Below are 26365 nucleotides of genomic sequence, written 5' to 3' on the forward strand. Positions count from 1 at the left end.
TAATGATTCTGCACACACGGGGGGAAAGAGCGAGCTTGCTGGAATGCAGGGAAGTGTCCTCCAACAATAAGTTAATTCCAGAGCAATAATTTGAAGAATCTTTATTGAAACATTCAGGTAAGTATTTAAAGAATGAAGCTCATTCCAACAAAACTACTGATTTAACATTTCCAAATATAAAAACATTAAAAATTAATCTTTGTGGTGATAACTTTTATCCCCAACAAATTACTCTTATACTTCATTGCACTGAAGAAACCACGGAGGAAGACTAGCCAACTTAATTGCTTTTGCACTTTAGAAAAAATTGCACTGATTTACATAAATTACCCCAAAATTACCCCAGGAAAATTAACCTTGTTCATGGCATCCCAGCCCTGCAGGCTTGAGAAGCTGAGAGTCAAATCAGGTGCCAGTACAATTCAAAACCTTCAAAATTTGCAGATTATCAAAGTAAGTCCTACTACCACTAGAGTCATTATGGTGTTAAGGGATACCTGGGGGGGGAGGGGAGAATGGAGGGAGGAAAAAACCCAACTGGAGCAAACTATAGTACTTGTATCCAGTTCTAGAGGGAGGGGAGGGTTTGTATCACCATCAGGTAACTTGGGGAAAGCAAATGTTGCCAAAGATGGCTTTTCCACAAGAGGCTCTGAAAATTTGCAGTGAAGTGGTTAGGATGATTTGGGGGAAAATGCTTTTACACATTGGATTTTGATTTATTCAAAGCTTTGCTTGTGCATTAAGTAGTCCCAGACACTCTAAAGTTGTGCTGTGTTGTAAATAACCTAAATAACTTCTTTTGAGTCTGTACAATTCCTACCATAGGTAAGTTACTGTTATTCAAAAAATAAGTGTTGAAACCATCACAAATGTATTGGTTTTTCAAGCTTTACTACAACTGTCTTTAAAAATACACAACAGAAAGAACCCCAGTTACACTGCATGAACATGTTCAGTATTTGGTGTGTAAAGGCCATGCAAAGGAAAGTAACAGTGCCTTGTGCTCCTTCCCAGGGCAGGAGCAGGAAGCTGGCCAGGCATGCAGAGGCACTATTGCTTTCTAGAAGGCTGAGAACTCCCTAACTCAGTCCCCACCATAGCCAGGGCCATGGCTGGGGGGGTGAAGTGGTACAAGTGCAAGAACAAAGAGAGGATGGTCCAGCGTTCCTTAGTGACTCCCATCCCTAGGGCACCTGTCCCTCCCCAGTGCCCCCACCCCACGGCTCTTGGGCAGGGTGTGGATAAGGTAACAGAAAAGAAGCAATACAGAACTAGGTTGACTGCGGGAGATGTTTTGCAGGAGAGGCTAAACTGAATTTTAAATAAAGGTGAACAACTGGCAGTTGCTTGTTTTTTATAAAGTATAGTAACATAAAATAATTTTATAATTATTGGGTGCATGGCTGAGTGGTTAGTTAGCAACTGTTGTCATGCGTGGACTCCTGCAGGAACGGTAACTGCCAAGTGTTTTTACAAACGTTCATGAGCACTTAATAAAGTTCACTACAGCTTTGGTGACACCAACATGGAGAGGATTAAAGTAACTGTAACAAGTGTACAATAAGACAAATCTCTGTCCCAGCGGAGGGAATGTGTATTTGTGCAAAATGCCAGTTAATAAGTTCCAGTAGTTATTACTGTACTGTGTGTGGCACTGTTCACATTTTCAATGCATCACTGCCACCTTGCCTCCCTGGGCAGGGGCTTCCTCGGCACAGTCTGAAATCCACACTTTGGATTTTATCTTTGACTTGCTTGGTCCTCTACCTTGGTGCAGTCTGGTGGCAATTTGTCACTGTGAATGTCCTCAGTGTCTGTCTTTGCCTGTGCCACCTCCTTCTGCTCCTCTGCTTTTTCCATCTCCAAAGGTCCTTGCTCTTGGCCAGGGGAGAGAGTTGGGGGTCTCTGATCCATCTTATCCAGTTCATCACAGTGGCTGATGGAACTGGTCTCACTGAACCCATCAGAGCTTCTTAAAGACCTTTTGAAAGCTTTCTGACCTGTGAAGAGTTTGAAGCATAATGTACCCATGGAGGCAGCAAATACAGTGGTGTGCACAAGTTCAGTTTCCAAAGGAAGTACTGGAATTTTTTAACAGCAGAGAAGTAGATTTTGTTTGTGTGCTACTTTGGACCCTGAACATAGCCCCCACTCCCTTGAGTTACTGACAGGTCTGCAAAGTAATAGCACCTGTTACTGTATCCTGTGTATGCAGAGACACATAAAACTGAGCTGAAGCCAAGCTGCCTGCACACAAACTGAAATCATTCCAGGTCAAAAAACTGCACTGAAAGTCATAGGCTGGAAGCCACCAGCCCAAAAGGTGAGTTAAAACTGGGGTTCCTGCCAGGCAAATCAGCATTAATTACTAATACAACTATGCAGAGAGTGCCATCAGTTTAACAGATCTTTACCTCAGAATGGATTCGGCCACAGAATGTTTGGTAGCAAAAGAAATGCAGTTGCTGAAGTACATGGCTACATGTTATTATGCTTTTATTTCAAATAAAACTTTTGGATTGTTTACCTGCTCATTTTTAAAGCTCAATAACCTCATAATATTCCAGAGGAAGATTCTAGACTTCATGGACAGTTGTCAGTTAATGGGATAACTTCCTGTGGTCCCAGGAAGAATGTGTGGGGAGAAGACAGCTTGCGGTAGTATTGCGTGCCATGTGTACATTAAGGTTTTTAAGGTGGTAGAAGATGAGCTCTAGTTCCAGATGTTATGAAAGATGGAAAATCATGTGGGTCTGCCTCTGACGGGGAAGTTTCGGAAATTAAATTTGGCCACAGAAACTTACCAGGAAGTCTGTGCTTTGCAAGGCTGGAAGTGGGAGTTGGTGGTGGAGTGGTGCCTGTTCCTTGGGCCTTTGATACATACATAGATTCTGTGGATTCCAGAGAGCCTGCAGGTTAAAAAAAGTAAGTTGACTAAAACTTACTTCTGAAACTGCAAACTGCCACATGGGGGTGATGCATTTCTGAGAACCCAGGGACTCGAGTGCTGAGACTTCAAAAGTGAATCATGTTTCCCCTCACGCTCATTTCACAACACTGCTACACTCCATAGTCCCCTTTCCTTCCTGCTCTGGGCATGTGACATCTTCCCAGCTGCAACCTGTGGAGTGGTGCACTTGGAAGGGGTATCTCAGCCATGCAGGGTCAGCATTCCCTGAGGAATAGACTGTTTTCTGCTCTAAGAACCTGCCAGTTGGTGCATCCAGAGTCCGAAAGGCCCTGAGCACAGCCCGAAGCTTTCCCTGCAGGGTACAGACACACAGTGGGCCACTGTCCTGGGTGTGACACACACTCTGCCCAGGAATATTTATTCCTATGACTGCCACAGTATTTTTACAGTGAAAGTTTATAATTTCAGGAAGTATTATGTTGGTACATTGGTCTCACTGATGTAAAAGCTTATAGGCTTCCTACATCCCCAGACACAAACTACAAATCCGAGAGTAAAATAACAGATTGTACCATTCCATTTACTACTGTTTCCCACACAGCCCAGTTGATGCCAGTCCCCAGCTGGCTTTAACATGTTCTCCAATTGCTGGACATGCAGTTTAGCACACAGACCAGCACTTATCAGGATGGCAGCAGCCAGGCAACATCCCAAATCAGGATTCCAGGCAGACATCCTGTTCAGGGGCACAGTGGAACACGAGTGCCCTGGAAGCACTGGAGAGGATACACATGCACTCATGTGAAGAGCAGTGTGCTAAGGCCAAGCTACCCCCAGCTCACGTATTTACAACCCCCAAACTCCTCCAGCATATGCAGCCAGAGGTCACAGCAATGATTCCTCTATTAATAAATGCCCATGTCTATCATGGCCTTTTTTAACATGATTCAACATGCAAGAACAAAACGTAAACTGTACAAGAGAGAGTAGAAGATTCTTACTGGGCATTACAGAAATAGTGCAAAGCATGTTCTTATACATCCTGAGGGTGATTATGTCACTCATGACCAAACCAGTACAGGAACTGTGCTGCAGGTTCAGTACCGAACTGAGCAGTCCCAATGACATGGCTGCAGGTGCCCTGAGCCCTACCTGCTGTCAAATTAAATGTCCTTCCCTTGGGCGAGGCTTGGAAGGGAGAAAACCAGTTCAGCACAGAGCCCACCACAGGGATCTGTCGCAGCAGCCCCTGCAAGGCACAATCCAACACTGGCTGGTGAGAAGAGTCCCCCGGGGGGACAAGTTACCTCCAGGTACCACAGGGCCGGTGTTTGTGGCCTCACCTCTTCCAGCAGTCGTTCTTCATTTGCTTTCTGAAGCTGGAGCTGTGCTTCCTGTATCCCTTTTCTAACAACTTCAGTCATGTTTTCCAACAGCTAATAAAATCCAGAAATAAGGACATATATTATTTGGACTTGAAATTGTCTTTTTAGTTCAGGTTTTCAGGATGGAGACAGGGTAGTCAGATATTTTTCTAATTTAAGACAGTATGTGACAATCGCTATTTCATTATGACTATAAATTAAAGAATGTGCATGTTGACTGCAAGATTTTTAACACATAAACCCAGAGAAAATAATGTAATTTTAAACAGGAATGGTACTTTTTTTTTTTACACTTAGAAATGAGCCTGTGACCCAAATTCTTTGAAGACCTGCTTAGTGTATAAATGTTCCTCAGATGAATGTCTGGGAAGAATGTATAGAGTACATTTTGGTTCCTAGAAGCACCAAGGACTTATATCAGCCTCACAGTAACAAGGTACGTGTCAGCCTGTAGGTTCACGTTGTTTTTCTGCTCTCATAAACAGCTGCCACTGATCCCTGTGGCAGCCCAGGCCGGCTGTGTTCTATGCTGCAAAGGGCAGGCAGTTTACTGGGACAGCTGCAGGGGCAAGGAATGAACCCAAGAAGCTACATCTTTCTTTGTGCAAGACAACTGCCAATTTCCATGTATTAATGTTGGTTTTAATATTGCACAAGGACATGCACTTCCTCCAAAATGCCAAACGTCAGCTAATAAAAGAGCAAAGAGGAAGCTGCTCCTGTTCCCTGGGGGAGAGACCAGCCAGGAACTGACCCCCAGGGCAGCTCAATACCCTGGTACTCCCTGGCTAGAGGAAAGAGGGCAGTGGGGTGGAATTCAGAGTATCAGGAAGAACCACTGTGTTTTCTGGCCCAGTCAAGGTGTTTATCTTCAGCTTTGGTCCTGCCTTTCAGTGCCTTTAGTGCATGTCCTCAGGGCAGGCTGGACTGATGTGGGTTTTTTCTTCCCTCTTGTACCAACCCTCCTCATCTGAGTGGGGCAAGGGGCATTCACAGATGGGTTCTGCTTCCCAGCTTTGGATCAAATGATGAAGATCCACAGGTTTACTGCGGCTGGTTCCAAGGACTGCACCTTTCTGAGTCTTCCACTACTCTGCTCCTTCAGGATCCGAGGGGCCCATATCCAACATTCAGTTCCAACCTCTCCACTACAACAGTTAAAAAACTGAAGGTGCTCTACGGGCAAAGCATTCCTCATGTCACCCTCCACGCAGAACAGGGAGTCAAGAGTGGGCAAGAAGTCACTGCTAGAAAAAAATCTCACTGCATATTCCCATGAGCAGAAGTAGGCAAAGGATTTCTGAAGTTCTATTTATTTTTGAGATGATAAAATTAAATGCCCAACACTAGCAGAATGAAGGGACAGATGTAATGTAGGTCACTTAAGAATTCAGTTTTAGAGAACATCTGGAGAACTCTATTCAGGTAAATGCTTTGAGAAATAGGAGTTGCATCATCAGCTTTATTACTTCAATGTAATTTGTAATTTCTGGGTTTAAGACACCAATTTAAAGTTTTTCACACATCTTAGAGCATAATCTTATCTTAAAGATGGTATATAAAGAATCTCAATCCCACCACATCTAGCAGTGAAGAGAAATACCAGCTCACAATCAACCTACACTTTCACTTCTGTTTTTTGACAGCTTAAAATTTGAGTAATAAAATGAGGCTATTTCAGTACTACTGAAGTTTTTCATTAGAACTGCACATAGGACCATGAACACAAATCCAGACATCCTCACAATATCATAATCCATAATTCTCCACAAGTAGACACAGATTATTCCTTCCACAGTAATTAAAACTGTTGTGGGCAAGCACAACTTCTACATTCACAATGAACAAAACCATGTCCTGAAGCCAATATGGAAAGGGAGAAAAAAAGGTGCTTCAATGTTTTGTGAGTTATTAATACATACTCTTGAATTTTCTTCAATTTCTCTGCCTGTTGCTGCAATAGTTTCAACCAACTCTGACACATCCAGATCCTCCGTGACCATGCCAATGTAAACACAGTTCTTCTGCCCTCCGAATTCCGGACCTGGGGACACAGGAAGAGTCAGGTGTTTGTGGTGAACAAATGTGCAATCCTGCAATGGCTGCAGCGCTTGTGCTCATGAATCTGGAGATCCCAGTACACACTCCCCACTCCAGTACCTAAGGGCAGCATCTGTGTGGCTACAAATTATGCAGGCCAAGAAGGTTCAGTTCTGGGGGTTTTCAAAGACAGAAAACATAACCTGAGCAAGAAAAACAGTGGATATTTTATACAGTCAAGGAGTTGTATAATAAATACCAGTGTTGAATATGCTTTAAACTCTTTAACTCTGCCATTTACAGGTTATTTGGTTCCACAACTGCAGGGCACTTAATTTCTGACAGCTGATCAGAAAAAGACCAGAGTTCTGAATACTGAATTAATACTGTTTCAGCTATCATGTGGCACTGTGTAAATGTGAAAGTGTTGCTAATTATCACAAAAGTCATCTGAAGTGTTTAATCGAGCCACAGAGAGCAGTGAAACCACCAGTGCCAGTGGGTTTGGAATGAGATCTGCTTTCCACTAGATCCAGCACTACTTGAGAAGGCTCAGTTTACACAGAGGAATCCTGCAGCTTATATTCTTTCTGACACGGAAACCCTTCTTGGTCTAGTTGCCCATACATCAGTTTTCACAAGGATTTCTGAGAACAGTGCACCTTGCTCACCTAGTGAACACTCCCCAGCTGAAACAGGGGGGAGGAGGAAACAGTTACAGGTGTTCCTTCTGCAGCAACCACATAGGCAGCAGCTCATTCTGCATTATAATGACCTATCAAATCATTCTAACACAGCTAGGAGATTGACTATTAGCTTGAACAGAAGTTCTTTAAATACTGCAGTTACCCAAAGAAAAAGTGAGATCCGACTCCAGTTCATTTAACTTTTTCAGAAGTTCTGTATTGATTTTTTCTAGTTCTTTTTCTTGTTTATCATCATTCTTCCCATCACAGTGATGGTTGTACCTTCAAACCAAGCCAAGAGATAGTAATTTCACTTTACAGTACATACAGAAGCACCTACACATTTAGTATTTGTCTACAAATTCCTGTATTTTACAAACAAAAACCTCAGAACATTACAGCTCCTACCAGCAAGTTTATGGGCATTTGGCACTGGGGATTTTGGAGTGGGCCGAGCTTGCTGCTGCAAACTCAACACAATAGATTTCTAGTTGCTGTTTTGACTATACAGAATCCTTCCCAGAGGACTGTATCAAAGGATCAGAACACAGACTTGGAGGGTTTATTGAAGTCTATTCAGCATATCAGTGAGTGCCATTATAGATAAAAAATATAACTTATGCTTGGCTAGAGACAGTGAGATGCACTTGCTCATGACATATCCCACACATACACACACAGCCTTCCAATGTTACAACTGGTGCCCAAAACAGCTCTTCAGCTTTTCTTTAAGAAATAATCAAAGAAAACAACTTTATAAAGGCAATTTTCTAAAAAGCTTCCACTGGGGTGCAAAGCCAGAAAACAATCAGGAAATGAAACATCCAAATCACCACTGAAGAGACCACGTAGTCCTGTCTGGTCAAGCACAGTCTTTGCAAATACAGCATGAAGAAAATAATTTACCTCACAACACCTAATCCTGGCCAGCCAAGATCTTCAATATATAACAGGCCAACTGTTCTTCTCACTTCTTGCTCAAATTCCTCTCTCAGCTGCAGTGTGCTTGTCAACACCGGTATCTTCATTTTTAAGCAGTCTACCAACTGATCAATGTCTTGTATTTCAGTTCCTAAAACTACAGAGCAGAAGTGTTAGTGTGTGGCAAATGTGATGGATGTGACACAGATGTCTGAATTAAGTAATTTGTAAAGGAGCCACTCTGCAAGTTAATGACAAATACAATTTACAGATAGTATTAAATATCTTGTTCTATATAAGTAGGTTTTTGGGTCAGTTATCTATGCACTGATACATCAAAATGAAAGGAAGTAAGTATTTTAAAAAAACGTAATAAAAAGGATTTTCTCATGTTACAAACAAATAAGGATATGTTACAATACCCTTTTACATTACATCAGTAGCTAGCATTACAAAAACCTACTAACATCCTTTTCCCATAGCCCAGCCGCTCATGAATTAGCTTCCATGCTGGTTTAAAACAAAACATCACAGCATCACCAAGTAATTTTATTCTAAAATCTGCTGTTCTGTGTACACCAGGACCCTCTCACGTGAATGTCAGCTGTTCTACAGCCTAAGCCCCTCACCCCACACAAGCCTACAGGAGACACTGTGCACCCCCTGAGCCCTGCACACTGCTCTGTGCATCTGCAGAGTCTGAACTAAGAGTAAAACACTGCGGGCTTAAACAGGAAATTTAAGACACTTTCCAAAACACAGATTTTTTTTTTTTTTTTATAAACACCCCCCCCCCTCCACCAGTAATTATAGAAAACCCTAGAGGCTTAGTAAATAATTATTCTAGCTAAGTAGATGTATTTTGAATACAAGTACCATTGCAGTGCTGAAACACCTGTGTAGAAAGGTCAGGCATCTGGTGTTCAGCAGCCGAGAGAAGGAATTTAAGTGCTTTTCCTAATTAACTGCTTTTCCTAATGAGTTTAAAAAGTAACCAGGAAGTCTTTCTCTGCAGAGGTAATGAGGCAATGTCACCCATAACAGCAGGGCTCCCACTAATGCACCCAGTGCTGAGGTACAGCAGAATGATAAAGCTGAGGTGGTTTTGGTTTGTTTATAAGAAAATCCTCCCCACAGGAGAATATTCTGAGGAGCTTCTTCAGCACACCTGCTTTCACCCCAGGAAATTGTTGTACCATTCCATAGCAAAGCCCAGCCTGCACAAAGGGCTGACTGGAGTGAATGTTACCTGCAGAAGTCATCAGGGGGCTGAAGCGCACGCAGGTGCCTTCATCCTCCAGCTCTACCACATCGACTCCAGAGGCAGGAACCAGCTGTGCCAGCTGCTCTCCCAGCTGCAGGGACAAGGCACAGTTAGGGAACTGGACAGAGCATGGCTCCTGCAGGCCCTGCCTCAGGCTCTGCCACAGCTCAGGGAACAACATGTACACAGTTTTCTCTCAAAATCAGCTCTTGCACCAAAATACTTCACCCTGCGGGTGAGACAACTGAGTTTGACAGCTGCTTAAAATCATGAAAATTCAGGATAAGCTGCAAGTGTTATGAGTCAGAATTTTCTGCAAAATTGCCACTGCCATTAGGTGTGCCATGATTACTGCACAATGGAGCCAAACCAGCCATATGCTCAGCCCTGCCAGCACAGGCTTCTAGAATTAACTCAAGAGCTGGAAAAGGCAGCTGTCTGTTCAAGAATACAGTGGCATTGGCAATAGAGCATTTGGCTGATTTAAAAGAATTCTAGTTCTCACATATTCCCACTAGACCAGGGGAAAAAACAACAGCTTAAGATTCAGGAATTATTTCAGTAGTAATAATGTGTAAAATGATCAGAAATGTGAAAGCAACTTTGCTTCAGAGTAAATTAATCTTTTAAATAGCCATAAGTTCTGCAAAGGAAATCGGATCAAGAATACTTTTCAAAATACTCTAACAAAGGGTTCATAGCTCCTGATGACCCCCTGAACCATTCCACTGTCACTTCTCTTTCCCTAAAGAGAAAAGCATCCATTCTTACCCACTGATTGAAGGTGTCATAAATGTGCCTTTCGTTGCTTATTATGGGGTGCTGAATAGTTGAGGCTTGTGCAGCATGTGAGGTCTGATCTGAATCCAAAGACACAAGAATCACAGAAGTGGATTTTTATTTACTTAATTAAACAAAAGCCAACCTAAAATTTAGATAAAAGACAATTACATTTCCTAGATAATATAGCACATCTACACCATGTACTGAGCCTGGAGAAGATGAACATGGATGTTTTTGTAAAGGTATGTTGAACATGATAAACACTAGAAGTAAAACAGAGTTGAATGTAACAGCTTTAAAAAAAAAAAACAACAACAGAAAAACCCAAAAAAACCCAAAACCAGTAAAATAATTCTGAGTTTTAAGGTTAAAATGCTCCAATGGAAATACAACCAGTATTTTCACAAAGCAAAATCCTGTCACAGTAGGCTGCAATACTTAATACCTGTGACAGCATTTCCCGAGCAGTTCCTAATGTGTTCCGCTGCTTTTAAAATTATTGCAACAGTAACTGTAATCAGTAAACCACAGTAACAGTGGTGCTTGCCACTAGCTACAAAATGTTTGAAAGGAACAGAAAACCTAAACAAAGTCTCTCCCCACCAGTACACTCAAACCCAGCCTGCAGCTTGCAAGAGACTTCCAGAATCTGCTCTCAAGATCAAAATCATATGCAAATCTTCTCACTCAAGAAGGCAGAAAATTACTTGTTATGAAAATTTAAAACACTGCAGTCTGTCTAAAAAAAGAAGCTATCACGTGTATGATTTGTCACAGATTATGACCAGCATTCACCACCTTTTTAAAAGCACTTTACACGAGTGAACTGCACTATATCACATTTATCCCAAATTCATTTGGTGACTTACTAGTTTAAAATACTGTATAGAGAGGGCTTTTTTCCTTGTTGTTTGGTTTTAAATAAATCACATACCTCTATTTGAATATTCCTGGAAAAACTTGAAAACCACCACTGGTGAACTCAGTTCATCTTCAACCTTCAAAAGAAAAAAAAATATTTTCCCCTGTTTTTTTAAAGATTTAACACCATGTATAATTCCTCACACTGCTAAGCAAAGCTTTAGCTCTCTTGGAAATCACCCCAGAATCATTGGGAAACATCAACAAAGTTCCAGCAGGAAAAATAAGATTGTAATTGATCCTGCTTTGGATCAGTTTGGAGAAACAGACTGGGCTACTTCTGGAGACAATCTGAAGCTACATTCACAATCCTAAAAACGCAGGATTTCTTTATGTTGAAAGGTAAGTGATACAGTAACTTGAACTCCCAAGGCCATTAATACTCTACAGCTTACTCAGCAAACTGACTAAATTTTCTATACATCAAATATCAACTAAAATTCAGGGGTGGGGGTCAGCAAGTAAAATCATCAAACCCTGTTGGACAGGACATCTCACAGAAACTGAATTTGGAATGAATACATTAGCTGTAATTTTTAAACCTATTTCTGGTGTAAAAACTTCAGCTGGGATAATTTTTGTGTACAATTTCACAGGGTTCACAATATGATCTCTACAGCAGGGTAAGATGCAGCCAGAATATATTAGAGACACTTATGGAAACTGGTTTCATAGATGTATTACTGAGCAAATCGATGACCTAAATGCAATTAAATCAAGCTCTGAACACAACTTCTGGATGCTCTTCTGCACTCCCCTGAGTGCAGGAGTACAGAACAATGGAACAAACACGATCCAGAGGTCACACACAACCAAGCCATGAGATTTCACTGAACCCTAACTGGTTGAGATTTCACTGAACACCAGAACTTAATTAGAAAGATCCCGAGCGTCTTCAAAACAACAACTATGATTTAAGAAATATTTTAAAATAATTTATTCTAGTCAAAGTTATTTTTATCATTTAACAGGCAGAAACTAAGATATACAACCAAAATATTAGAAGTAGACTGTACCGAAGTTTTAATGAAATCCAGGTTTTTCAAGTTTTCCAGCAGCCTTTGACTCTAGAAGACCAGAGCAGGAGAACAAATGGAGGAGAGAAATACACAGTTTTAGAAGTGGAAAATTATTCTGACAAACATGAAACAGCCACTGCCACAAAATCTTAAAGACTAATGATACTGATACTCTTTTAGGTCTTTCATGCCAGTAGCTTCTGTACCTTTAAGAAATAATACTTTGCATATAAGCACTGCATTTTGTAAGTAACGCATTATATTGGACCTTAACTTTTACTAAAGTAAGGATTCCAAACATAGTGCACACTTGTACCTCGAGAAATGTTTTGAAGTCCTTTTTACTAAAAGTAATTCACTATTACTTAAATCAATACGATGCCAAGTAGAATAGGAAAATAAAGTCTCTCTGAAGAGCTTTCAAGAAAAAATAGTTAAGAGAAGTGACAAAAAAGGAAGTGATTATGTTACTTCACTGTCTAGGAAGAACAAAGACTTTTTTTTTCTCATTTATAAAAAAATACATACAATCCAACAGTAAAAGCACATCCCTCCCTCAAACACTTTCCTGTGCTTTCATCATGTGTGTGACAATATGAACCAATGTTATACTGCCAACAACTGCAGTATTTTAGTTGAGCCTTCTGCAGCACATCACAATAACCAGAAAGATCTGTCAAGAGCTGTCATAAATCACTGCTGAGCTGTTGCTCACCAGTTGTGAGGCATGTTTTATCCTCTCCACAATGCCATCGTGGCCCAGGTACTGCAAGGAGAGCCACAGTGGTAGGGCACGGAGCTTCTCCACGGGCTGGCTCGATGTTAGCCCCGCTGCCAAGGACTGAGGAGGAAAACAAACAAACCACTGTTAACCTCTCCTCAATGCTGCCACTTTTGCCAGCTTTGGAAATTATACTTTAGATGCTTATGAAGAACATGGCAGCACACTGATCAGAATCAAAATTCCAGGATCGTGAGAATGGTGAGTGGGAAGCTGAACATACCAAGGATGGATCCTCATGTCTGTAGAGTGTCACTGCAGGCACTGCTGGGAGTCCCAGCCAGGAACCCAGAGTCAGAGTCATGCTGTCACATTTTGTAGCAGCCTGAAGTTTATTACAATAAGCAGAATATAAGCCATATCTATTTTGATTAACCTTACACAAGCACATTATTAAGTTTCTAGATACAGTGAAACATACCAGTACAGAAGAGGAGACATAACCCAAAGCCAAAGTTGCCAGATTCACACTGGAAAAAAGAAGAGAGTTTAGCATATATTAAATATGTATTAAGAGACAGCATTTTAATCTGCAGTTTAAATATTTCATATGGATGTATAAAGGGAGATAATTTTTTGTTCATATATTTTTCATTAACAATGCAGGAGATGTTGCTGCTTGTTATTCCGAGATTGAAAACCCAAAAGTAAAAATCTACTTTGATCTAAAAATTTTCAATCCAACCTTTGGTGAAATCATCACCCAAGGTCCTATCCATAATTTAGCATCAATTTGGTATCAGAAATAAGTAGTACGCAAATATAGCTATTCCACAAAATACCAGGAGAAACAGTCTCTATTTCAGGCTCAAAAAGTATAATCTTAGAGCAGTGGAGTCTTCATTGACATTCCAAGTTCTTGGAATTTCTTTTACTCTTGGTTTAATTCCCCTCCCAGTCCTGCTGCCCACTGCTCTTGCTGCAGCCTTTTTGACAACCTTAACTGAAGTGTCATTCATTCTCCCTTCTCATTCTCAGTAACCTCTGTATAATGTCCTTCCTGACTTGGGTCTTTTTAGGCCTCCCTGGCCTAGAAGGTCTTTTTATACATATTTCAAGCTCTTCAAAGCAAGGGCAGATAAGATTACCATCTGAATAAAAGTAATCACTAATATGTGCTGAAATTACCTTTCCAATTAATTCTTCCCGGGTATGTAAATCAATTTGTATCTCACAATAACAAAATTATAACCATATAAAATGCTTCCTATGACAAAACTAAAGTTGGCTGTATGGCTGTATGGCTCTCTGTGAGCTGTCAAATTAGATGGTGTCTATTAATCAGCCTTTTAAATGAATGCAGTTATAGAGAAATAAGTCTCCAGTTTCATACCCTTCCACATGAAGCCACATCTTGTACTGCTCACAGAGCTCCTTCAGCCGGCCCAGCTTGTCCGTGTGCCCAGCACCTGGAGTCCCTTGAACAGGAAAAAGGCAGTGACAAAGGATCAGCCTGCAAACCAAGGCTCTATAAAATGACCCTCTAGTACTGATTAACATCTCAGATAATTTTCCAGGTCCCAAGCAAGTAACAGTAACCTCCGTCATTTGTACTTAAAGCAAATTTTGTACATGTGTTTAATTAACTAGAAGAAAAATATCATTTTTCAAGCTAAAGTTGATGGCATATCCATCAAAAAATTCTGAAGTGTTAATGTGAAACTGATTTTTAACAGGAGATGTGCGCTCACTAAAATAAGTTATAGTCATATTAATAGATCAACTGACATAAGCAGAACTGTAACAGTACAATCCAAATTTAAACCAGTTAAATAAAATCCCCTCTGGACAGGTAATTATTGTGTGGTCATTAAGATATTTCCTGATATTTCTTGATATGCAACCACTGAGCTATTTAGGAAAATACATATATTTTTTTTTTTTTTTTTTAATTGTATTCATGAAATAGCATGGGGGTTATTGTGATGGTTTACCCACAGCACTTACCAGCATTGGCCACAAGCAACAAAGGCAGTTTTCCAGACTCAACATCATCTTTAATCACTCTGTCCAACAAAGCAACATCCTGGTATCAGTAAGAAAACAATATGTTTGTCAAACACTGAATTGTTTGTGCTGAATTGGGAAAATGCATTAAGATTGAAAGTGAACAGCATTCTGAAGTTCTGAAAGGAAACACTCTCAATGGCTTTGTTTGTGGCTTGCGGTTTCTTCTTCTCAAAGGCAAAATAATCTGAAGGCCAAATAAAGTATTTGTGAAAAATAAAACACAAATACATCACATAATTTGTGAAAGTACCCCAACTCCTCCTATTCTAGAAATCTTGCACTAAAAAGCACTTTACTTAAAAGCCATTAAAATATTTTGCAAATGACAAGACCAAGATACAAGCTGCTTTTAGAAAGTTTCCATGTGTGATTTGTACAGCTTTAACACAGAAGACTTAGAGGTTGAAAAAGTAAATATATTAACAGCCTTTCCTAACAACATACTTGATATTCATTTAATGAGGCTTAAAAACCAACCAACCAAAACACAGAAAGAGCTCTTAGGGTAGACAAACTTACCATTTGGTGCTGAGATCCAAACATAGTGTTACAGGGCACACGGCACATGCAGGAAAGGGGCAACCCTAGCTGCAATAGAAATTATGGAATTTCAATTGAGAAATATTCATTTCACGTGTTCACAGAAATACAGAGCGACACAAAAACCAGTATGACAATAGAAACCTCAATATTACATTACAAATTAAGTTTTCTGCTAAAACTTATAATCAAATTAATAGAGAAAAAGCACAGGACAAATTGTGTATGTTTGGGCTCAGGTCTATTTCACATGACCAACAGCTTATTTAAAGCACAATGCAATCTAGAAACAATCACGCATTTTTAAAGAAGTTAGCACGCAGGATCCTTTCACTGGAAATATTCAATTCTCTTCCTCCCACTGTATCACTGCTGCAAAACACAGTCTGTAGATAAAAACTCAAAGTATTTTTCTCGGACAAAGGGTTTTATTTTAAATGTAGGGTCCACTACAGCTGAGGTTATGCCCAGTATGGATTCTGCTTCCTTTGCTGTTATTTCCACCATGAGGAAAAATAAGTTGTCAAAATCACCAAAGCTATGCAGGCAATATGAAGCCAGGTAGGTTCTAGTTGCAGCTAAACCCCCCCTGACTGACTTTACCTGATTGCAGAGAGCTTGGCCCAGGCCTGTTCTGGCTGCAGAACTAATGTATATGACAGGCTGCTTAGTGTAGAGCACATTAAATCCCTCAAGTGTATAATCTTCATAGCGGGTGTGAATCACAAGTCGACAGATTTTTAGGAGACCTTCACGATCATCTTCATGATAATAGGCTGATCCATTTTCATACCTGCAAGAAAAGCCAAGTAAATATGATCAACAAAACCAACAGTCAGTTTAGGGACTAAAATAACACTGAGCAGCAAAGGAGCTTGCCAGAGGGTGGAGAAGGTAATAAAAACACTTCTATTTTCCCAGGTTAAAGCAGATTAAAAGAAAACACTAATGAGACAGGTTGAGATTAACAATGAGAGAAGCCTAGTATGTATTTTCATTTAGATTCAGAGTAAGAAAGAAAAAACATGTGGGTTCCTTTAAGACTGTCTTCAGAGAGTTCAAAACCTTGCTTACTGAGAGTTGAGCATGGGAGGAAACACACAAAAGGCTTCATTCTGGTTTTAACACAGATGTAAATTCTGGACTGCTAATTTTAAAGACAATGTAACCTGACATTCTTCAGGCTAGGTTAAGGTTGTGTTTCAGACCTTCCAAGTATTTCTAAGTTTGTGGGACAGTGGTTTCTTTTGTTGACATCCTCAGAGCAGTCACATCCATTTTTAAACATTATCATTACCTTCTCACACAAGTTATTCCCAGGGACTCACCTGAAAAGCCTGCAGAGCCAGAGAGTAGTGTCAGAGAGGATCCTTGTTGTAAGTTTTCTCAGTCTTTCCCTGTCCAGCACAGATATGTAAGCTGCCAAACTATGTCCCAGTAGAGCCATGTGACCCTGTTCACCAACATTTTGAAGCCTGCAAGCCAGAACAGAGAAACAGCTGACCAACTACAAGTCACGGACATTACAGTAATACAGGGTTCGGGGGTTTTTAATGTAGAGTGACAGAATTGGTTGACATGCAACTTAAATTTTAGCAGAGAGAAGTGCAGTATATCACAACCACCCTCCTGTCATTGTGTATGACACACTAAGGTGCCAGTGCAGACAAGAGCACTTCCCTTTGCCCAGCTGCTCACAGGAACACCTCTTGCTTTTGAACCAGCCAACATAAGCTGGAACGAAGCACTTTACCTGCTCTGGGACTTGAAAGAACGTTAAACTCTCCTATGCACAGAAAACTCAGGACACTTACTATTTTTAGAGGCAGAGCTTTTCTTTGACGGGTTTTTTTTGTTGGTTGGTTGGTTGGTTGGTTTGGGGCTTTTTTTCTGGTTGGTTTTTTTTGTTGTTGGTTTTGTTTGGATTTTTAAAAAATCTTGAACATGCTTTTTGAATGTTAGTTTTCAATAATCTTCTGCAGATCAGTTAGTACTATTTCCATTTTGCAGAAAAATGGAAACAAATTTTATTTCCTTTAATTTTAAAGTCTACAGAGATACAAAATAAAAATCTATTGGTATTCAAAGCTTTAAGACTTTCTGACTTAAAACAACTTTCAGAAAGTGGAAAAAAAATGAGCTGTCACATCAAAAACAACTCCCTTATATACACCTCAATTTAGTAATTAGTAATGAAAGCTTTGTAATTTTAAGAAAGCCAAGCCTCATGCACTATTCTGCTTCACTATACAATGTAAAGTGCCTTTAAAAAGTTACCTGGTTGCACAATATTTTACACTTTATATACTAAAATATATAGAGAAATTATATATACTGAAACATACATAGAACTTAAAACTAAGTAAGTTCTATAGTGATCAGAATATAACAAAATCAGGTGTCCTCCAAATACAGTACCTGATATTGGCCTTACCTGTAGGACTGTGAAGTTTCCTCTTCCTCCTCTCCATGCATTAGGTTCTGAACTAACTGAAGTATGCTCACCATATCCTGGCCACTGGGAGAGGAAACAAAACCATATTAAAAAGACACAAACAGGTAAATACCAGCATCTAAAAGAAGCCATGTGGGACACTGCACTTTTACTGAATGCTGAGTACAGCAACAAAAATGGTTCCTTGGTCTCAGAAAAACTGATCACAAAGATGAGGATGCTGAATCAATTCAAAACTCTACTTGCTTATAGTAGGAGACTCAGAAAAACAAATCTATTGATATCTGAAAATTTGGTCTGAAAAGCCTGACTTGCCAACACTGAATTCTTACTGCTACACAGCCAACTAAGGTAGCAGCTAAGGATCCACATCTTGCTTCACGTGAAGCAGCTTCAGCTCATAACTCAGCACATCTCTTAAACAATTCCCTACTAATCTCAGTTTCTGGCAGACACAAGCTACGTTAGACTTCTGACATGAGACAACATGGTAAAACTGAAAAGGATCCACAACACCTCAACTTTTATAACTCCAACTAAAATTTACAGTAGTGTAGGAACTTATATTGACTGTTGAAATTGCTTTTTATTCACAGAAAAGATAACTCAGTGTCTCCACTCAAAAACAGGGTTAGTTTCTGCACAGCAGAGACTTTGCAGTATTTTCTGAAGTGCTAGCCTGAGCTCCTGCAGGATCTCCTCCCACAGAGGACACAACCTATTTAAACCTTAGTTTTCAGGTGCAATGGTCTTACCTGCCTGATGCACAAGAGCTCTGTTTAATTGCTAAAGACAGCTGCGCTGAAAAGGTGGGAGGTTTCTGGGTTTGGGATTTTTTTTGTTTGTTTCTTTACTGTTTTCTACCTTATCAGTCTCAATTTTTTTTTTTTTTTTTAATCTGGGTACTTTTTTCCGACAGAAATTTGTTTACTTTGAGTCTCAATCACCACTGTAGGCAACAATACTTCATCAGATTCCATGAATTCAAAATTTCAGTCACCAAGGACAAGTAATCTCTTTTTCTCCTTTCTACATGAGAATGAAAATAGTTGGTATGATTATAGTATTACTTTTTTTCTCCCCTATGTGAGTATGGGAAAAAGTTTATTATGATGCCTGGAAAATGTTAATATTTCCATTAATACAAATTGCTTGGAAGACAACATGCCATGTGTAGTTTAAGATTTTGAAAAGAGCAATATCTAAAAACTGTTGCTGCCTACCTGCCTTGGAGTGGTCCAGGAATATCCTTCCGTGCATATTTCTTTTCATTTTCCTCCTCTGCTTTCCTAAGTTAAAGACACAAAATAAACTCTGTATTTAGTTTGTGTTCTGTAACATCAAATACGTAATAGACTTTGACTTGCAGAAATACATACTGACATGTATCTATTTCACTAACAGGTTCAGGAATAAACCAGATGAGACCAACACAAAAGTTTTGTTCAGACTGAATTAAAAAGTTCCCAAGTTGTTTGGGTTTTTCAGTTCTTTAAGAGAAAGCTTAGAGAAGAATCTCATATATACAGGAATTAAAAATTACTTGCACTGCAATACTAAAAAAAAAAATCCTACCTTTGAAAAACAGACTTGTTGGACTTGTTTTGAGTATTAGAGAGCATGCATAAAAATGCATACATTTACTTTAGAAACCCCATCATTTGAGAAATAAAGGTGATTTGTATAGGTGTAAACTTCAGAATGACAATATGACTTTAAACTACCAGGAAAATGACGGTTTTTTCGACTTAATGTCAGTGACACAAATAATCCTCCCTTCAGCACAAACAGCTGTAGTTTTTTATTGTATCCTTTGCACACACCTCTGATTGTCTTCCAGCATCTTCATTGCTTCGTTCAGATTCTTCCCCATTTCTGCTAGAGTAGGGTCCACCATCTTTTAGGAAAAAGATAGCAACTTTAAAGAAAAGATCAAAAACCACTTTTCTTACTACTGTCTCTACAATCTAATAAATCCTAGAAGAGGCTAAAAAGTCGAAATTTTGCACCTAGAAACACAAGAAAGTATCTTTTGAGACTGCCCTAGAAAAGAGAAATAAAATGGCACCATTCCCTGCCATTTCCCCAGTAGACTTTTACAACAGTAGTTTTCAAAACAGATGAGAAAACACCTAACCCAAATACTCTTTTAAACCTATTTTTTTGCTATTTCTGGTATCTTTAAACCAGTTTTTAATTTTAACTTATTGGAGAAATTCCCTTTATGTAGACAAAAGAGTAAAGCTGACCTGTGGCAGGAGACAGGCTGACATGCAGCAATTATCCTCCAGCAGCTACAGCCCTCCAGCTGCACAGAACAGGCCACTCACTGCTGTAACCACAGATATTGCCAGGATGGAAATGTTTAAAAACCATGGAACTTTTTTGCCCTGAACCAATGACAAGCTCAAAGTATTTCCCAAAGAACTGCTCTGGCTTTGAAGAAGTGTCATTCATAAACTTTAACCCAAGAGGCCTGGCAGAAGTTTGTGACACTGACACAAGACACCTGGACAGGAACATTTATCCATTTAAGGATTAGATGCCTTTTGAAGCTTCCAGAGAATGTGGAGGTGTCATCTGGCAGAGCCTGATTTACCTATATTTGAAAAATAAATATACCCCAACGTGATGGTAGAAGGCAACACCACTGCTAAGCTCCATCACATCAGACAGCAAACCCCCCTGAGATACTCAGGTGACCCCGTGACAGAGTTTCTTCTCCCTACCTCTGCATAAATTCAACACCAAGCCACCACCCACATACCAAAGACTCTGGTGGTTACCCCTGCAGGCTGCTGCTAAGGTTGGGGGGGGCAGGGGGAGGGACAGGGGTTGTTTAAAGAAAAAAATCCCACAGGCAAATGCATTCACTCAGGCAGATGCAGACACAAAAACAAATTTAATCACAGAAGGCAGCGGGATTCATTTACATGAGGATTTTACACAATTTTCATCTGGAGGACTGATCAAGAAAGGAAAAAACAAATTAAGTTGAGAGTTACCATATGTTCAAAGAGTGATTTTAACCAAATATTTTGAGATTTAACTCACATTATAGCAAGTGGTAGGTGGCTGAAAGAATCAGTAGCCAGGTACGGGCACAGTGATCAGACCAAGACTGACAATTCTCTATTCTGTGGCTTTGGAATTGGCCAGTAACAAATGTTTGGGGGAAGAACAAAAGAACAGAGCAAGTACTGAGTAATATTTTCCCATCAAAACTGCCAGAATTCAGCAATAAATGGGTTTTTACACATTTACACTGACTTTTACAACATCAACTGAGTATGAGGGCCACAACTTGATTAAGCACTGAGTGACAAAGTAGTACAAATACAAAAAGTTCAAGACCTCATCACAGAGATTAAAAAAAACCCAATACACACTGCAAGCATTCAATACTCAGAAGAAAACAGATATAACCAAAGAAAAAATATAAATTTGATCTTTGGCGATATGTCCACACATTTTGACTGGTTTCCAGAGTTGTACCACGTCAAAGAAACTCTAAAAAGAAACTTCTAGAAAGAAGTTTGGGGGAAAAAAAAAATCAGTTTTGCTCCTGCAAGCCCTTAAGGGAGTAAACGATTGGACTAATCTACTGATTGTGACTATCTCACATAATTTAATTCAGGCTGCCATAAAACATCATCAGTGGCTGGAAGGCAGTTATTTGTTTGAACCTTCCTTAGCATCACATGCAATTATTCAAACAGATGTGTTGTAGATGAGGACTTGAAATGTAGAGACATTACAGAAAGGGCTCTGAGCTGCTTTTGTTCACTACTTACAAAATTCACCTGCTGAAATGACATCAGATGTTAAAAACTGCACATCCCTACCTTGTGACTCATCCTGTCTCTTACTAATAATTACACACGCATGAAACCCTTCTGCCAATAAGCTGGCAGAGTAACTACATAAAATACAGCTTCAAAACTCCTAAGTTACACTAAGCTCCAAAAAATGCTAGGAAATCCACAGTGTCTTTGAATTCTGATATGGGCTGAATTGGAAAATTAATCCCTTCTGATTTTTTCCAGTTGCTAAGTGGCTATGCAGCAACTTATTTTCTCCTCTGAATTATGGAAGGAGAAAAAGCCCACCTTTAACTGCTGCATGCTGAACTTTATATATGCTCCTCCTCTGCTCACATTAGTAAGGACATGGAGGTGGGAAGCAGGACACTGCTTATTTTAAGCAGCAAGAAAAATAGGTGTGGCAAAGTTGCAGCAACAAACCATTTAGTTAAGAAAGGTTTCCGAACACACTTTAATAACAAGAGCAGTAATAAACAGAGTATTTTTTTCACGGTCTTGAACTGTTTTTGAAAATGACTCGGGAGGAGTTCTTGAACACTCTCTCCTGAACCACAGGACAACACATGTGTTTAGGAGGTTAAGCAGCTGCAGGAAGTTTCTGCACTCAATCTTTTCCCTGGATCACAGGCAGCCTTTGACCAGGGGAGTTACAGGACATGCAAATCCTTCCAAGCTCTAAGGAGGCACCAGCCATGGCTTTTTCCTTCTAGGTGTCCATTCAGCATCCCAACACCTCCTGCCTCCTTCAGCCCCTCAAAGACCCTGATATACCTCAGCCTGCTTTGTCTTTTATCATTCATTGCCTTCAAAATGTATTAATCCAACTCCCTAAGGTTATCCTGCAATAGCTTTGATTAGTAGTCACTCCCCTATTCTGTAGCTAATCTGTTACTATTTTATTAAGCACTTTGAACTGTGTACTGTTTATGACTTTATAGGCAGGATGTCACACCTTGGAGTCACTTGGCAACTGGGGAGAGGATAAGGGGCCATTTTCCAACTGTGATAAGACTGAACATTAATTGCAAATTCAGAAGGAAGAACATTGCTTCATATGCCAATGTTTTACAATATTGATTTTTCATGTCTGTAGGCTGTACTCCTAATGAAATAAAGGGATGAATTTTAAGCAGTTTACATAAACTAATGTTGTGCAAAACAACTCACAGGTGTAGCTCTTTCCCTATTTCATGAGAGCTCATTTTCCCACTATGTTATTATAACTGCCTGAAAAGAAAGTTTTACCATCAAAACCCAAAACCTCTTCTCAATAGTAAATTAATCTCAAACAGTATCAGCATTCTTCAGCCAAAAGAATATTGTGTTTATTCTCCAGGGTAAGAAGAGTTTAAGATAACAAAAAAAAGCAGACACTTCACGACTGTTTGGCTTGAATAAAAATGGCACTGTGTCATCACAAGGCTTCTGCTCATAGGTATTTGCTCTTTTAATCTTTATTATTCCCCTGACATGCACCAGGACCTGCATGCAGCTCTGCTGCCATGAGTTTTCTGTAAACTTACCAGGATGTTGTGGTAAACAGCACAGTAACAAAAGACAAGAGCCACAGGCTGAGCAAGAAACCAAAACAGTTTTTTTCATGTTTAGGGAAAAATACTGCTGTAGAGACAGCAAGAAGTTACAAGGAAAGAATTTACACTATTCTACCGCTGACAAAGTCACCTAACTTGAAATGTTAAAATCTTTCAGAAGATTGGTCACTTCTATCAAAATCTAAATGGGGGAAAAAAAATAGAATAGTTCTGTTAAGGCAAACTCCTGAAATCTAACACAGGCTTCCAGAATTATTTAAATAAGTTCAGCCCAACAAAAGATTTCTGAATTTCAGATAAAATTAACTGTAATTATATCACTTATGACACATAATATTAATACCTTAAAAATAATAATAATAAAAAAAAAAATCTGCTGAAACAAAGTTAATTGGCAAAATCAAGCCAAGAGGTTTTTGGTGTGCACACTTGTGTGTCAGACTCTACAATGGTTTTCCTTGCAGTTCTACTGTGCAATGTTTTCAATTCTCAGGAAGTTTCTCATCTGCTAAAAAAAAATCTTTTTCCATTTGCAAGACCCTAATGATGGCAGTCACTCAATGTCACTGCATTACAGCTCATCAGGTGATTGTACCAAAATGGTTATGAAAAATACAAAGTTGTAACAAATGTTACTACAAGTTAAAATGTATTTATCACTGGCATCCTGATAAGCTACATGTATAAATACATGGCAAGGAGCGAATCCATGGTTCAAATAAAAGTCTCAGCTCTATTATCATAATGCTTAAATAAGCATAAGATAAGTGAACAGACATTCTCTGCAAAGAAATGCATCCCAGATTGGAGGAATTTCAGATATATTTGGGGAGAAGACTTCTGACAAAGCATGCTCAAGACTAAGTAAAATGCAAATTGTACAGATTTACCACAATCTTAACCAAAGACTACTCCAGGAGGGTACTTGCTGCTAAATATCTAGAAGACCATAATTGTATTATGGCATTTTATTATACAGAGAACTAGAGCTTTTATCACAGACGTGGAAAAAATGATAAGAGACAAAGTAAAACAAATTATAACTCTTGACACGTATCTATCTGCATATTTGGAAAAATCAGACATGCAAGTTTTTGCAGACCATTATAGACGATTCCTTACAGAAGAATAATCAAAACATGGACTTTTTAAAGGTATTTCATTCTCACAGTGTGCTTATTCCTTCTTATGATGAACTAGTCAAGCAAAGCTTTTAAGAACTTGGTCAGTACTACACTACTTGCTCTGTACTAATGCACCTTCTTTAAATAACCACATATCATACTATTACTCTTTCACTCCAGTTCATAGAGACCTCACTCCAAGCTATTCCAGTAAATTTTACTTATATAACTAAAACTTTTCATAACAAGCAGGAGCCACTTCTCTCAGCACAAGTAAAGAACCTAAGCTTTTAAACACTAACAAATACTCTGTAACAGTATATTCTTCATGAAGCTTGTAATAAATATATCAAACTTTTTTGCCACCAAGCAATTAGCCACGTCAGAAGGCTACTTCCTGAATTTCCCAGCCATCTTACTGGAGCACATCCCACTCAAATTTCTCTGGACCATCCCAAAGATCACATAAAACCGAGCATGCTGGATATAGTAAATGACGCAAGGAGGGGCGTGTGCATGCAAAGCCTTAAGCACACAAAGTACTCGTTATTCCGGAGGCACACTGTCCCCACAGCAAGAGAGCGACGGGGCCAAGCTCCGGGAGCGGCAGGACCCTCGGGCAGGTGCCGGCCCCAGCGCAGGTGTGGAGCAGCCTCTGCCGAGTGCGACTGACTCACTGTGACAGAGGAAAACAGGCTCTGTCCGGCACTCACGGCATTACAGAGCCAATATTTGCTTTGTACAGCGAGTGCATTGGGCAGAAACGCCCAGGGCAGCAAACGCCTCCATTTCAATTTTTAAAAATGGGTAACATAATCATTTATTTAGTAACATTTCCTCTCCTATCCTGCTGAAGGCTAACGCTCACAGGAAATAACCTCCATCTTTTTCTTTTCAACAAAACAAAAAACGCGCTCCTAAAGCATTTCCTTATAGTTATCCTGCCTAGTTCCAGATCCGGGACACGGATGCCAGTCACACCGGCGGCTGCGGGGGCCGAGGGGGACACGCCCGGGGGATTCACTGGTACCCCAAAGCTCCGGGAGGCAAAGCCGCCTCAGCCCCGAGGCCAGCGCCGTGCCCCGAGCCCCGGCCGCCGCCGGCCCGCGCCCTCCCCCGCCCCGGCCCCGCAGACCTTCTCGAGCGAACCGTCCATGGCCCCGGGCCCGGCGACGCCGCCTCGGCCGCTCCACGCTGGCAGCGCTGACGGGGCCGCGCGGGGCGGGCCGCGCTCGCCGCGCTCACCTGGGCAACGGGCCCGCCCACCGCCGCGCGCACCACCGCGCCGCGCCGGCGAGGGGGTGCGCGGCGACCAAACTGCGCAAGGCGCAGCGAGGCCGGGGCCGATCCTTCGCTCCGCGCACCGCCTGAGGCCGCTCCCCCCCGCGCCGGCTGCTGGAACAGTCCCGGTGAGAAGCCGGGTCGGTACTGCACAGATAGCGGCGCATGCGCAGGGAGTGCGGCCTGGGCGGCGATTGGCGGCTGCTCCGGAGCGGAGCTGCGAGGCGAGAGCGGGACGCCGGTTCGAGTACCCGCGGCGGCGGGTTGTGGCAAGCCGGCCTCCGGGAGGGCTCTGCATGGCTCCAGCCTTCCCGAGTTTCTCGGTTGTCACCCCGCTGTCGTGTACGGGGGCACCAAAGCCTTTCCTCCGCGCACGGGTCCCGCGCCGGAACGCTTCACGACCTTGGCGGAGAGCACGCACCTGCCCGCGGGTTCCCGTCCGACAAGCAGCCCCCGAAGACCCAAACCTGGGCTTTTTCTGAGCTTTATTTCTGTTCTTCCAAGCCGCAGTTACTTTTCGGTACATATGCCTCTTCCTATTAGTGCCATTGTTGTTATTTAATAGCACCACTTGCAAATGGCGCTGTTTTGCGCAGGGATGTGTTGGGATGAGGAGCTGGAAAGGGCAGTCCGTGGGCCCTGACACAGCGTGTCCGCCAAGCACTGGGCAGCGCGCTCTACACTCTTACTAAAATTTACTTAAATCTACAAGCCGTCCATGCCTATTTATAGTTGTTCATGGAAGAATTCATGGTGGTTTCAAAGGCATTAATCCAGGTCACAGAGCGAACTACCACCTCCTGCCTGGAGATGGTTCCCTCAGTCAAGCCTGAGCCCATTGCCAGCAGCAAGGGGAAGATCCTC

General features: G+C 40.9%; 1 protein-coding gene across 5 annotated transcripts; it reads right to left on the reverse strand.

Moving 5' to 3' along the window:
* Positions 1 to 84: 84 nt before the first annotated feature.
* Positions 85 to 26049, reverse strand: PDXDC1 (pyridoxal dependent decarboxylase domain containing 1). Of its 5 annotated transcripts, none has more exons than XM_039559972.1 (23): positions 25923 to 26049; positions 19543 to 19616; positions 18943 to 19008; positions 17699 to 17782; positions 16593 to 16739; positions 15868 to 16057; positions 15244 to 15312; positions 14662 to 14740; positions 14048 to 14132; positions 13136 to 13184; positions 12938 to 13039; positions 12649 to 12774; positions 11931 to 11981; positions 10928 to 10991; positions 9982 to 10070; positions 9196 to 9301; positions 7932 to 8103; positions 7189 to 7307; positions 6222 to 6343; positions 4258 to 4350; positions 4067 to 4163; positions 2808 to 2912; positions 85 to 2003 (listed from the first exon to the last, which is right to left on the reverse strand). In XM_039559972.1, exons 1-23 carry the CDS (start codon positions 26025 to 26027, stop codon positions 1744 to 1746), a joined length of 2454 nt encoding a protein of 817 aa, XP_039415906.1. In that variant the 5' UTR covers positions 26028 to 26049; the 3' UTR covers positions 85 to 1743. The 5 variants fall into 5 exon arrangements, with proteins under 5 accessions (XP_039415906.1, XP_039415908.1, XP_039415907.1 ...); XM_039559974.1 differs by lacking the exon at positions 25923 to 26049 and adding an exon at positions 25466 to 25595; XM_039559973.1 differs by lacking the exon at positions 25923 to 26049 and adding an exon at positions 25356 to 25455.
* Between the last annotated feature and the right edge of the window lie 316 nt (positions 26050 to 26365).

This window comes from Corvus cornix, chromosome 14 (assembly GCF_000738735.6).
Source record: "Corvus cornix cornix isolate S_Up_H32 chromosome 14, ASM73873v5, whole genome shotgun sequence".
Lineage (NCBI taxonomy): Eukaryota > Metazoa > Chordata > Aves > Passeriformes > Corvidae > Corvus > Corvus cornix.